General features: G+C 48.6%; 1 protein-coding gene across 2 annotated transcripts in view; it reads right to left on the bottom strand.

Moving 5' to 3' along the window:
* Nucleotides 1–7,506: 7,506 nt before the first annotated feature.
* The window catches only part of CUNH1orf21 (chromosome unknown C1orf21 homolog), a 106,999-nt gene continuing 99,831 nt past the window's right edge, over nt 7,507–14,674 (bottom strand). For both annotated transcript variants that reach the window (XM_041420631.1, XM_041420632.1), the window contains exon 6: nt 7,507–8,277. In XM_041420631.1, the coding sequence (XP_041276565.1) occupies nt 8,239–8,277 (39 nt within the window). In that variant the 3' untranslated portion in view covers nt 7,507–8,238. The remainder of the gene's footprint in view (nt 8,278–14,674) is intronic.

The following is a 14,674-nucleotide window of genomic DNA, read 5'->3' as shown; positions in this document are numbered from 1 at the left end:
AAACGTTTTCACTCAGAATTCCATTGATCTGTCAGTGCTCAGTGCCACAAAAGGAGCATCTTAGTTCCCATGCTTTTTGACATGGACATCATCTTCCTTCTTGGTAGCTCTTTTGGTGGAAATAGAGTTATTTTTATATCCTAGAGGCCTCTGGTCATTATTATCTCAAAATAGCAGCTAAAGGTTTTCTTTTTTTTTACTTGCAGATTTAGGTGTAGATGTCAAATTTTATTAAAAGGTTAACTTTCCTTGCCATCACCAGCTCATTTTTAGTAACTGCTTTCTCCGCCTGTTATTACAGCAGCAGGCATTACCTTTCAGGGATCCCAGAACTCCATATGGATTTAGGGGGCAGCATTTTGGTGGTGGCCTACCTCAGATTACTGTTGCCTCCTTCCTTTTGAAGTGGTTTTTGTTTCATTTAGTTCTGCTTCACCTTTGAAACCATCACAAGAGCCATAGCTTCGTTTACAGAACTGAATCGAGCAAGGTTGACCTTTTGGGAAAGAGGATTAAATTGGGGGGGACAGTTTTATTCAGGTTATTTTCACTTTGTATTTCCTTACGAGGACATAGGCTTTAGTTTAACCTGTTCATATCGTTCTGGAAAGAATTCAGTTTTCTGTTACTATCGTCTTAAAAAGCAAAAAGAATGTATTCATCAAAAAGAAAAGCCCTTTTGGAAAGGGGAGAGAGTGTTCTTCCCAAGTGTTTGGAAGTCTGCTCCCTGCATATGGAATATTGCTCACCATTAATCAGGAATCACCCTTAGTGTATAGCATTGTACATTTCTTTGTATGGTATTGAACACTGAAGAATTCAGGAATCACAGCTGCAACTAGCACTTATTCCATGCCATGTAAGTCAGATCAGCCAATTAATTTCTCATTTGATCTTAGAGGAATCTTTTAATTGTTTACATTTATTGTTTCTTAATGAAGTTTGAGAATGAGCCCAGCTCTGGTTCTCCTCCTCCTGCCAGTGTCCCCGAGTAGGCACCAATGAGTGTGTGTTGAGAGGTGAAAAACAGGACATCTTATGCAACAGGCATCAGTCAGAACATAGAAAACAAACCATTCTGTGAATGAAATTGTATGTTCAGATTTTATAATGATTTTGGTTTGTTTTTTTTTTTTTTTTTTTTTTTTTTAGCCAGACCATTTTACAGCCGTATATTTTCTTATGGAAGATGTCTAATAACAGGTGCTGTAACACTATTGTTGGGTTTTACTCTCTGGTGATAAGTGTACCCAATATTTCTAAGGGCAACTATGTACTGTGATGTAAAAGTCTGGGCTAAAATGTACATAATCCGTGTACATAATTGTGTACTTGATTATAACTGCTGATTGTAAAGATTTAATAAAATGTAAATATTCTGGTCAGGCTGTGCTGAACTGCTGCTCATTTCTGCATTGCTGTGGGCTGTCACTTTCAGCAAGGCAGTCACACCAGTCCTTCACGGGCAGCCTCGGTGCTGGAGCCACCCTGGAAAACCTGGAATTTTTCCCTGGGAAGTTGGCTGAACCCAGAGGTATTGTTATAATCAAAACACCACTTTTCAGTCTAGAAATGAAACTGGACAGGCTCTCAGCAAACAGATCTAATGGGACTATTTCAACCTCTCTTCTCTGACTTGAGCATTATTTTATGCTTAAAATCCAGAATCCAGACCCTCAAAAAGTTCATTTTGACTGCTGCATCTGTTATATTTAGAATGAAAAAAACAGGTCTGATGAGGTGAGTTATTGAGGGGTGTATCCCTCATCCTTCCTCTGTAATGAGCATTCCTCCACCACCTCTTCCTGTAAATTTTTCCTCTCTGGAAGTTAGGATTAAGAAAATTAGGATTAAGATGCAGGAGCCCTAAAAATTCAAGCCCTTGTTCAAGTGCTGAGCAGTGTTTATGATGTGAAGTAGAAATCATTGCCAGCCTTGCTGGGGAAGTGCTAAATTCCTTCAGCCTACTGTTTCTGTGTCCTGGGAACATCAGGGCTTAGGGACTGGAGTATTTTGGAGCAAAGGCCCTTTCTGCCCCCTTTGAGAAACAAGGGACACCAAGTCCTGACCCCTCCTGTTAAAACTGTATTAATTAATTTATGCCAGTGGTTGTATTGAGGGCCTGCAGCTCAGCTGCCACATTCCATCTTCCATGCAGGTCACCCAAAGGTGTGACACCTTCACCCAAAGCACGTGAGCTGCTCTGACCAAAACTGAGCCACAGCTGCTGCTCATCCCATCAGTCACACTGGCTCAAAGCTGCCAAATGGAAAAAGTTCCATTTTCTCGCCAAGTGCTGCATGCAAAGGTAATGTTAATTACCATTTCCAGCTGGAAGGGAGCCTATAGAACACTGCTGACCTGCAAAAGTTCACCCAGGCTACTAATGCCCAGCACTGGCAAATTCATCTTTCTTAATGCGTTGGTGGAGAGCACAGAGTGATGGGCTGGGGCTCCTGCAGAGGAATTTTAGCCAGAATTGTGCCAAAAAGCCTGTGTGGTACCCAGGTGTTTTTGGCAGCAGTGGGGCCACCCCGGGATGTCTCGGATGCCCCACTGGCTGCCGCTCCAGGACAGACCTGATGGCAGCAGTGCAGGGCAGAGAATGAGAAGCAATCCAGAAAACCAGATTGCTCCTTACAAAACCCAGCCCAAACCCTGCCCCAGCGTTCCTCTGCCCTTTGCCTGGGGCTGCCATCAGTCAGGAGCTCGGGGCTGGGAAGGAGCCGGCAGATTTTGGGCACAGGGGACACGCGGAGGTTCAGGGAGGGACACGGAGCAGCAACGTGGGTGAGAAAAAGGATGAGCTGGTGATGCTGAATTTGATGCATTTCAAGATTTCCCCATGGACCCCCTAGCAGGCAGGTTGATGGTTTGAGACGTGCTTGAGGCTCCTCTCTGCAGCAAAAGCCATTTCCTCATCATCCTCTGGCCCAGTGCTCCTCATGATCGAAGAAAATGAGCAAAAAAAGCTTAGAAAGGCCTAAAAAGGGAAATCTGGGGAAAGGATGCTCAGGTGAGGACAGAAAAGGCATCTCCACCCCGTGCTGGCTCTCTGGTGCTTTTATGTAATGGAGCACGTGGCTCTCCACGTTCCTTGTGGGGCTGGACACGGGTTCTCCGGCTGCCAGGCTGGAGCATCTCCCTCAAATGATGTCAATCTTCACTGCACTGGCATTACAGCATCATAAAAAATTACAGAGCTGCTATTTTGGGTAGCAGCTCTCTCCGAGTCAGTGAATAAATGCAGCTCCATATGACTCACTCCGGGGGATTATTAATAGACACAAAAGCAGAATGCCAAAACCCCAGGAATATGCTCTGTTCCCACATGGAGCTTTCTAGCTTCTCGCAGCAACTGCTCTTGAGAACTTTTTGTCTCAAAATTTAATTCAATAGACAGAAAAATTAAAAGAATTAAATGTATAAATGTTCCACTGAGCTCGCACCTCGAAGGCTTTAGCAGGGGCTGCTCTGCAGGGATGAAGGATGGTTGCTCCAGGGTGCCAGGCTCCATCTGGGATGGCAGAGCAGCAGGGTGGAGAAAGGGAGTCATTTCAAGAGGGAAGAATCACAGGCTTCTCCTTTTGCTGCCATGGGTATCCACGAGGCTGGCACTGGAGCTGGCTTCCATGAAGGAGGTGCCACAGTCCCACACGTATTGATGATGAAGATGATGACCCTGAGGATGATGATGGTGACTCTCCCATCTTCAAACTCAAAGTGAGCATTTCCCTGGATGTCATGGGTAGATGTGTGCAGCTAAATTGAAAGAAAATAGTATGATTTTTTTATAAAGCAAAGACATGAACAATTTTGAGTTCCATCAACTTTTCCATCTTGAAGTACTCTGAGCTTGGGGCCTCTCTGCCACAACAGCACAGTAACAATAACAGGAATTTCACTCAGGGCTTACCCAACTTTTTGGATGTCTGATCTCCCCAACAACAAAGCAAATAAGGTGCCCTTCCAAAGCCATCCCTGCATTTCTTGTCTCCTCTTCCCCGAACTCCTACAGAATGAAACTGAACAGAGAGAGATTTCAGCCTGAGATGGGAGAATTGCCCAACAGTACCAGCACCCAAAGCAGGGTCTTGTAGTGTTCAGTTCTCCCAAAAACATCTTCCATAAAGCCACATTGGCAGAAGTGCCATAAATCTGTGCTTTCTCAGTGAACACCCTAAATATTGCCTGTACCACGCAGTGATCCTGGCTGAGATCAAAGCTTTTGATTTTCCTAAGTGCCATTACTTCCCTCCTGGGCTGGGGCTGCCCCAGACAGGTAAAAGCTTCTTTAGCACAGGGATGTTGCTCAGACTCCCCAACACCCCACAAAGGACCTGAGTCAAGGCATTGGTTCCAGAGTGGTTTGGACTGGAAGGGACCTTTAAAATCATCTTTTCCCATGGGCAACCTGGAACAAAGTTCCCTCCTGCCATGGGCACCTCCCACTGCCCCAGGTTGCTCCAAGCCCTGTCCAGCCTGGCCTTGGACACTTCCAGGGATCCAGGGGCAGGCACAGCTTCTCTGGTCACCCTGTGCCAGGGCCCCACCACCACGGTGGAACTGGAATCCACCCTTTTTGTGCAGAGCCCATCTGACATCTGCTCTTTGACAGACACACACCTCGCCCGGCTTTCCTCTCCTGAAGGTCTGGTGTGTCCGCCAGGCTGATCTGGAGTTGAGTCATTGCTGACTCCAAATGAAAGTGACAGGAAATTACTGTTTTACAGACCTGCTAAAACCAAAATAGCTGGGAACAGAATATTTATCTCCAGGCCCATTCTCATGAGATGACAGTGATGTCTTTGGAGTTCAAACACATCTCCCTGGTGCTTCATGGACTCCTTTGCTCCAGTTTCATCATCCAGAGTTTAAATCCTGCTGTACTCTGGGGCCAGGCACCAGCCTGGTGTTCTTACACCAAGAAACAGGCACACTGCAAAAAACCCTGGGATTGTGAAAGCCCTGCTGCTCCTGCTCTTTGCAGGGCATGGAGGGGTGCACTGAGCCAGCCTGGAGCTGCTGGCTCATCCGTGGCCTCAGAGGGCTGGTGGCAGGGGAGGACACAGAGGTGCCTCTGCTGGATCCTGCCAGGGAGACATAACTCAGAAGAACCAAACTTCTGACTGAATGCAAGGGAAGAAATCAATGTGAATTGGGGGCTGGAAGGGGCTGGGAGGGGGCACGGGTGAACTGGAACTCCCAGTAATTAAACAAGAAACACAACAGGGCCCAAGGCTGGGCAGCAGCTCCCCAGTTCCCCTCCCAGTGCTTGGGGCAGACTCCAAGGAGGAAAAAAGACACCCCTCAAAGGGCTCTGGACAAAGGAGAAAGCACTTCAAGGGAAGAAGGTTGATTGCAAAACCTCTTGACCACAATTTTCTCTAAGATCCCAGAATATAATGAATGTGGAGCTCAGGAAATACTGCATCAGCCTCCTGAAGAGAAGCTTGGGCCTCAAATCACTTCCCTGGCACTTTGAGAGGAACCTTGAAATCCCATTTACAGCCAAGCACAGCATACCAGATAGGAGCAAGTTCTCCTTCTCTTCCCAGCCCCCTCTTCTCCACACTGCTGAATGTATTTGAGCAGGGCAAAGCAGTGGGGAGGTGGAGCTCCAAGGAGACATGCATTTTCAGCCAGAGTAATCTGCTTGTATTATAAGCTGCCACATATATTTAGACTTCTAACAAAATCTGCCAGGGTTTTGCAAAGGTGGAAGGATCCCAGCAGGTTCCCAACCTCCTGGCCACCCGAGTGCCTCCCAGCCTACCCAGGCCTTCCCAAAATTGCCATCTACAGGTCCAGCAAGGAGGCTTTAACTCATCCAGAAGGCTAAAGCTGGTTGGAATACGAGCACAGGTAAGATGGGAATTGCTTCTCCTCTCCCACAAAACGTCCCCCGAAGCGCAGGTCTCCAGTGCCACCAGCAGCAGCAAGGAAAATGTTGAATAAAAGAACTATTAAAACAGAGGTGAAAGAAAGACCATGACGTGTTTAACACCGTGTTTGTGTGGGACCTTTACACACAAGATGTTCAGCACCTGGACAAGGAAATGTTCCAAAGCAACAGACCCAACCCATCACTGCTGCACTACTGGGAAAGCTTTCCAAAGGGCTTTGCAGAGAAGGGTTTGTGGGACCAAGCCCCAGGACTCTTTATTAATTAAGGTGTTTTAAATAATTGAAATGCGCAGCCTCTTGGCTCTCCCAAGCACAGTCACCTGCTCAAGAGCTGGCATAAATTATGGAAAAAAATCATATCCAGGAGGAGAGAGACATCACCTTGAAGAATTCATCACAAAACCCAACAGCTCCGTAGCACTGAGAGATGCCACAGCCCCAGGACAGCCTGTGATGGGAGGGAGGCAGACAAACTTTGTCTCCAGGGGAGTCAGGATATTTGGAAGGGGCTGCCTGGCCTGTGCAGCTGCTCAAATGAGCAAGGATTTAGGGAAATCAGAGCTGACTGGTGGCTTTTAAACATTAATAGGGTACAGCTGAACATGCCATAGAGGACCCTGCCACCGAGCTTTTATAATGGAAGCTCTTGGGTTGTCTGAACCCTGGAGCACAGCAGGCCCTGGGCTGGGGAGCCTGCAGAGCTCAGAAACAGCTTCTGCCTTCAGGAAACAGCTGATGTGCAGCCTCACAGCTGCTGCTGAAAGCTGCTCCTGCGGGATGGGCTCACAGGCAGCCCTTCAGGAGCAATGCCAGGTCTGTGCCCACTGCTCATCCCAAAAGCCAAAGGTAAATCCTGTGCAGAGATGGCAGCAGAGGGAGCTGGGGGTTTCTGGAGATATTACATGTACAGCACAGTACTGATGGGGAGTGAAATCTTCTGATGTGAACTGTCCAGCCCCACTCAGAGCCAACATTCAGGGAAACTTCTTTAGTCAAGAAATCCAGCCGTAATTTAGAGATTTGTACAGGTCACAGGTGATCTTTGAGGGACCCAGATCCTTTAGAGGGATCTGATTTTCAGAAAGCCCAGTGAAAAATGGCCAATATTTGGGCTGAGTGCCCCACTCAAGTGTCAGCCACATCCTAGGAGATGCTGTTAATGCACCCTCAGTCTGGTCCACACCCATCCCACAAATGAAATCAACACAGTGACAGCAAACTACACTGACAAAGCTCCTCCTCTGGCTGCAGTGCAAACCTTGCCCCCTTATGGCATCAAAGCTGGAAAAAATATCAGCACAGGTAACAATCTTCTTTGAAATAATAAATACAAAAGCTGTATTTTTTTTCCTTCTTTTTTTTTTTTAACTCATGACAGCATTTGTTAAAAATATTACATCTGCTTTTGAGAAGGTAATAGCCTCTCCATTTAATATGGAAAAATAAACTCTACAGGACACAGAACACATTCCCCCAGTTGGCACAGAGCTGCTTTAAGAGATCAGATCCACGGGACACATCAAGGCAGAGGAGAGGTTTGGTCTTCCTTGTCCCCACACTCTTAAAACATCGTGTTGTAGGAATGGTAAAAGACAAGAATACATAAAAACAGTAAAATGTTTATTTTCTTAGAAAAAAAGAGATTCAAAATGATTGTGATCACACTCCCATTCGTGCTCAGCAAAGCCAATACTGCAAGCTTAGTCCTTGATTAAGATACCTGTTAAATGAAACCTTTTTTCCTCTTAAAATACAAGTTCCTGCTCCTGTATCACTTCCAGTATTTCAGTGATAACATGCTTTTAATGGATAATAGTTTCTCAGCTTCTTCTCAGCTGAGAAACAAGGCCTGCCACGGCAAAAACATCCCATCTCCAAAGCTTGGAATCACCAGCACTAACAAGCACTCTGGCCCCACCACGGACGGACACACAGCTCAGGGGTGTTTCTTAGATGCTTGGATGTTCACTTATGGAAGCTTGGTATAACACTACCTCATCTGATAGAAAACAGGCCAGAAGCCTCAATAAAATCAACAACGTCTTTTGGATTAACTTTTAAGGATTTGCTGCGTATCTGGACACAGAAAAAAGTGAGAAGTTGCAACAAGTTTTAACTAGCAGCAACAAAAACAGTTCCTTACGAGTTCTTAGCAATATTCCTCATGTGTTCATTAGGAAACACTGTAACTGAATGGAGCATATAATGTGGAAATGGTCTTCTGTTATGGAGTGCTGTTCACTCGAGCAGACGTCCCAAAGGTTGTATCCAGAAGGCTGGGTTGGATCTATTTACACTGGAGGTGCTCCTGGGGCGAGGGCAGAGCTGGCACTATGTGACATCCTCCTCCTCTGAACAGTAGTCACGACCCTGCAGGGACAAAGGCCAGGCAGTTGGTACTTGGAGAAGCACACAGGAATAAATCCAGGCAACACTTACTGAGAGCAGTTCTCTGGAACTGGGGGGGTTAAATTCAGAGCTGGGTAGAAACCTCGTACACAGGGAATTTGCAGGAAACCAGGATAGGAGACCCTTTCTGTCACTATTAATCTCATAAACATATAGTGAATCCACAGGGAATTTGCACCAGGATAGGAGATACTTCCCTTTCTGTCACTATTAATCTCATAAACATCATCCCCCATATAGTGAATTCCAGGGGGGGGCTCCAACAAACTGATTTACAAACCAGCTTTATGTAAAGATCCACCTTGATGGACACAGCCCTGAGATTTGTTGTGAAAGGATAATCTCCGAGGCAAAAGCAACAAAGCATGTAATCCCATGAGCAACACAAGGCAGCTGCTGTGAACAAGAATCCCTCATCTGATAACCCCAGCAGAAGTTTAACCCCAGAGCAAAAGATGCCATTTGTATTGAAATTATGCTTGTACTACAGGGGATTCAGCCTAAGCTCCACAAAACATGGATTTCTTATCAGACCAGTCACGCTGTGCCTTCTATCCCATCCCAAACACAGGTGTGGAGCAGCATCTCTCTGGGTATTCCCCTTGGGATGGCCTGGAGAAGGCACATCCCGTCCCTCCCTACCCAGCTCTTGCAGAGCAGCAAGGAAGGACCTGCTGGAGCCACTGTCCTTGCTGTCCTGCTCAAAACCAGCTGCAGCTGAGCTCTTCAGCACAAGCCATCCAGGGGATCCCGCATCAAACAAGAGCCTCAAATGCAGGACCCAAAATCTGCACCTCTAGACTATTTCCCATTGTTCTGAGCGCTGGCTGTATCACCTGAGCACCTGGAAAAGGAGAGCCAGAAAGACACAAAAAAATGGGGAGATGTTTTGTAGGAGTGATCAGTTGTTTTGGGACACACAGCTGGGCTGCACACCTGGAACAAAGGCTCCAAAATGTCTGTGCAGTCCTAGTGCAGATGGTGGGACTGCAGAGCTGGCTTTGCTGGAGCCCAGACCCAGGAATGTGCAGTGCCCTGACAACTCCCTGTGGCCCAGCACTGAGAGCAGAAGGGTTTCCTAAGTATGTTAAAAATAACCCCCAAGAGACTCATCAGCCCAAATTCCAACTCAGACGCTGAAACACTGACCCAGAAAGAAAGGGAAAAAAATTACACTTTTTGAACTAAAAGCTGTAACTCAAAAAGAAGGAACACTGAAACTCTTTGCAGTGAAGCATAAATCTCTCTGTTTTCTCCAGGCCAGGGACCACATTTGGACAAATCCAGGAGACTGATCTGGTGGTGATGAAGGCTTTGTCCAAAAAGCTTCAGAGCTGTGAAAGGCAGCAGCAGTGACTGAGGGCTGAGCTCAGGGCATTTCCAGCACATCCTTTTCAAGAGGGAGCCACATGGCCCAGCACTATTAAAGCCCCAAGCAGACCCAAATGAAGCATAAATCTCTCTGTTTTCTCCAGGCCAGGGACCACATTTGGACAAATCCAGGAGACTGATCTGGTGGTGATGAAGGCTTTGTCCAAAAAGCTTCAGAGCTGTGAAAGGCAGCAGCAGTGACTGAGGGCTGAGCTCAGGGCATTTCCAGCACATCCTTTTCAAGAGGGAGCCCCATGGCCCAGCACTGGTGGCCATCACTGCTATTAAAGCCCCAAGCAGACCCAAAACTGACAGAGGAAAAGCCATCCTGCACTTTTCCCCTCCTACTCCTCCTGCTGTTCTCTTGCTTCTGGGTTTGCTCCCTGCCTGCCAAGTGCATCAGTTCTCAAATGGACACCAAGAACTGCTCCAAACCAACATGCTGAGCCAGCCCTAGCCACACCATCTCCCAGCAAGGAGAGCTAGCACAGCCACACCATCTCCCAGCAAGGCCTGAAGGCCACCAGGAGCTGGGCTGATCCTTCCAGACACGTCACTTCCATCTGCACTCTGCTGGGGATGGGGACACATCCGTGTCCTTCTGGCGACCCGGCCAGCTCAGGTGACCCCAGACTGCAGTGAGTCCCAGTGGTGCCCAAGAGAGCTTTGGCATAAATGTTACACCCCAAATTTTGGTCAGTAACAACAAGGTCAGCATTGCTCAGGAAGATCAGAGAAAGAATAAAGTGCCCTGCTGTCACAGCCTTCCCTGCTGCACCAGAAATCCAAGAGAACGGTTGTGCCCTTGGTGCTCCTTGGGAGGGGCTGCCACTCCCTGGCTGTAGAGGAAAGGCAGCTACAGCCACAATCCAGTGAAAATACTTTAAAATGTCCATTTTTGGCCTGTGGGTTGTTTCAGAGGATGTCTGCCAGATGCTGGATCCCTTGGTCACTGAGAGGCTGCTGTGCCTGACACGGGCAGTTATCCTGGTGGGCCTGGGAACACCTCACGGGAAATGGTCAGCGCAGAGCTGGCAGAAACCACACTGCTCTAGTGGACGTGTCCCTGCTCGCTGCAGGGGTTGGACCAGGTGGCCTTTAAAGGTCCCTTCCAACCCAAACCACTCTCTGATTCTACAATTCCATGACTGGCAGTCAAATTCTGTCCAGGGGAGCAGGCTCCTGCATCCAGAGGGGCCAGAGGCACAGAGCAGGTGGCTACTAACAGGAATGTATGGGCCACCCATGGACTAAGAAAGTTGTGGGTTCAATCTGCATGGACCATTCACTTCGAAGTTGGACTCAATGATTCTTGTGGGTCCCTTCCAATTCTGTGATTTCTGAGACGTTTTAATGATTGGAAGTGTAAATGAACTACGCTGAGGAAGATGAGAACTGTACTATGTGCCTCCAAGTCCAGCTAATCCCTGAGGCATCCCATCTCCCACCTCTGCAGTTTCAAAATACAACTGTCAGCTTTTGTAGATGCCCACAGAACACCATGAGTGTTTCTAAACGAATGAATTTAAGGTAAACTAAAGAGCAGCCTGATGTTTTTTTCCTGCTGCCTGCACCCAGACCAGAAGGGCTCATCCCCCATCTCTCCCCTTGCAGCACCTCCAAAGTGCTCCCCTCCTGATGCCCCTCCAGGGGATGCTCATGGTATCCTTTTAGGGAACAAAAAGAGAAAGCAAAAACTGTCAGGAAAAAGGCCGTTTCCCTATTGTGTGGGTGACAGGCCAATAAACAAGCTGGCTCAATGGCCCCTTGTGCCGGAGAACCGTGCCAGGCAGGGGAGGGACCAGGACGAGGATGGAGGGGAAGCAGGGGAGGGAGGGAGAGGTGGGAGGGGAGGAGAAGGAGGCAGGAGAGGCAGAGGATGGAGAGGGCAGCAAGCAGCCCTTCCTGCTGGGGGCTGGCGGGGCTGGGGACACAGTGGTCCCTTGGAGGGGCCCGGCTGGGCAGCCCCAGCCCCAGCCCCAGCCGGGAGCCCTTCCCATCCCTTCCCAGCCCTTCCCATCAGGCTGGCTTTGTTTACAGCGCTCTCGGAAAGGACGGGAGGCGGCACTAAATCATTGCACACTGTGCGAATTTTTGTCCGTCCCTCATTTTGTTAGGGAAAAATCAATGGAGTCATTAAGAGCAATCCACTTGGCTAATGAGTTTCAGCCTAATCACGGTGCCCTGGCGGTCCCAAGGGCACTCCCTGCATCCCATAAAGGAGCTGCTTTGTGCTCACTCCCTGCTGCCATGCCCAGCATTCCTAACGGGATGCAGGGAGCTGCTGCCAGCCATCCTTCCCACGGGCTGGCTATTCTCCCACCAGCTCCAGGTGAGGGGACTGGTGGAGGAACCCCTGCACACCCACCCCAACGCCTGCACTGGTGCTCCAGAGCAAGCTGACCCACAGGGACACCCCCACGGGGATGGCAGCACCATGTCCCAGGCTCCAGGTACCCATCAGGGCTCACAGCAACACATCTTCACATTTTTAACCTCACTGTTGCCCATCAGCATGTTTGCATTGTGATTATTTTTCACAAACCACTGCAGCCATGGAGGAGACAGTTTATGGTGATGGGACCAGTGATGGTACAGCTGCCCAGGATTGTTTTGCCGTGGTCCCATTTGAACCACAAAGCCAGAGGTGCTTCTCCTGTGGGGTTACATTCCCCAAATATAATCCCAGGAATTGCTTGTCAGTTGTTCCATTACCCCTCAGCCTATTTCCTGCAGGGAGGCAGTTGCCTATACACTCTGCCACAGCCTCCAGTAACAGCACACACTTCAAGGAGATAATTCCTCCACATCACTGTACTGCTCCATGCAGGATTCAGAGACAGCAGTTGCTTTTCCAGCCATTTTCCAGGACAGCCATCATCAAGATGTTTTTGCTGGCAAGCACCAAATGGGTAAACTTTCACAGTCAGCACTTGGTATGTTATAGCTTTTAATTTTTATTTCTATTTATTTCATGCAAGCCCTGGTGGGACAGGGCCCCTTCAAGGCAATGGACTTCAGCTTGCAGGGCTGAGCCCAGGAACAACTGTGCTCTGAGCCACCCTGTGCAATTCATGGAATCCCAGAAGGGTTTGGGTGGGAAGGGACCTTAAAGTCCATCCCATTCCACCTCCTGCCATGGCCAGGGACACTTTCCACTATCCCAGCTTGCTCCAAGCCCTGTCCAGCCTGGCCTTGGACACTGCCAGGTATCCAGGAGCAGCCACAGCTTCTCTGGGCACCCTGTGCCAGGGCCTGCCCACCCTCACAGGGAAGAACTTCTTCCCAATATCTCATCCAACCCCACCCTCTGGCAGGGGGAAGCCATTCCCCCTTTCTAAATGGTATCCAGGCCCTTGCCCCAAGTCCCTCTCCAGCAATAGGTCTATGTCCTTCCTGTGCTGCCATTCTTTTCAGGGAATAATGTGGAATTTGCACGGAGCCCTGTGGAATCAGGGTCTAAACAAATCTGAGATGTAGAAAGAAGAAAAAAACAATCGAAGTCTGGAGAAGCTTCAGGAGAGACAGGTTAATTCCTCATGGTGTGTTTCACAGCAAATCTCTGTGTGTCCAAATGCAACATCTGACTAAATCAGTCCTTGATCTATCAGATTGGAGAGAATCCAGGTCATTAATTTACTTGCCTGAATACCAACACAAATGGCCTGATATCAGGACATGTTTCTATCTTCTTAATCAGAGCTGATAGCTCAAAATCAGATTTATCCCACCACAGGAGTGTCGTGATTGTCCCAGACCCAGCTGCAGCCAGTGGAGCCCATTGCTCCTCTGCTGGGCACAGCAGATCTCAGATTTATCCAGCAGCAGCAGAGATCCCTTTAGGAGGACTTTTCAGTCACTCTCTGCCTCCTCCTCTGGTCTCCAAAGCCATATTTCTGTGTATTTCTGCCTTAATCTCTCAGGTCAAGCAAATCACTTGTACTCCTGACCCACATCTTTCTAATTTACTCAGGGGAACGCTCTCCTCGAGTTTAATTGCTGCTATTACCTGTTGCTCATCCTCACTGGAATATATTTCTGTGATTTCAGGCTAATTTTCAATGAATGATGATAATGCTGACAGCAGACGAGCTGCCTCCTCCCCAGTGCCTGTCTCTGTTCCATTTCCCCCTGAACTCTGGATCACAGGTGCTTTTTGTCTCCCAAAGCAAAGCCTGTGACTCTATTCCCAATAACCTCAGTGAGTGGGAAGCCCAAGGAGGACTCACTGCAGCTGCTGCCAGATGTTGGGAACATTTCTGAGCCTGCTCTGCCACCGCTCAGGGCCTTGTGCTGCACACAGCTCCTTGTCTTCCCCTCTGCTCTCCTCTCCATGCTCTGCCACAGGTCACAAAGTGTTTGGACAAGGCTTTTGGGCACGAGGTGGGTGCTTGGGGTTGTGCTGTGAGCTGGACTCCAGGGTCCCTGTGGGTCTCTGCCAGCTCAGGACATTCCAACCACAGCTACAGCAGTACAGTAGCTACAGCCTCCTGTGCTGTCACTGCTCAGCTCTCTCCAGCTGCTCCCAGGCTCCCATCTAACCTCTGACTCTGGCTTCTCATCAGGTCTTGGGAGTATTTTTACCTCAAATTTTCATGTTTCTGAAAGGACTGGGCTGACTCCAGCAGAACCAGTATCTAAGCCTGAGGCTGACTTCCACATTCTCAGCCAGTCCTACCCCAGCCCTCATCCCAGCATTTCCTCCTCGCAGCAAACCCTGTGAATGGCATTATCACCACCACAGGCAGTTCTGTACGTGCCAGTTCAGCTCCAGCTCCTGAAGCAGGGACAGACTCACTCAGAGACAGAGCAGATGTCCCCCTCTGAGCGACTCACAGTGTTTTGACACTGAGTTTTGGTAGACAGAAGCTCCGTGCTTCATGACATTCTGTTTTTTACCTTCGGGTGACATTTGCGGGAGGCAGTGGAGCTTTGCAGGGACAGCCAGGAATGCACTACTGGGGGCAGGACTTCCAGAGAAACTCTC

Source organism: Onychostruthus taczanowskii, unplaced genomic scaffold (genome assembly GCF_017590055.1).
Source record: "Onychostruthus taczanowskii isolate IOZ18803 unplaced genomic scaffold, ASM1759005v1 scaffold65, whole genome shotgun sequence".
Classification (NCBI taxonomy): Eukaryota; Metazoa; Chordata; class Aves; order Passeriformes; family Passeridae; genus Onychostruthus; species Onychostruthus taczanowskii.
This window is presented reverse-complemented; position numbering and strand designations above follow the sequence as displayed.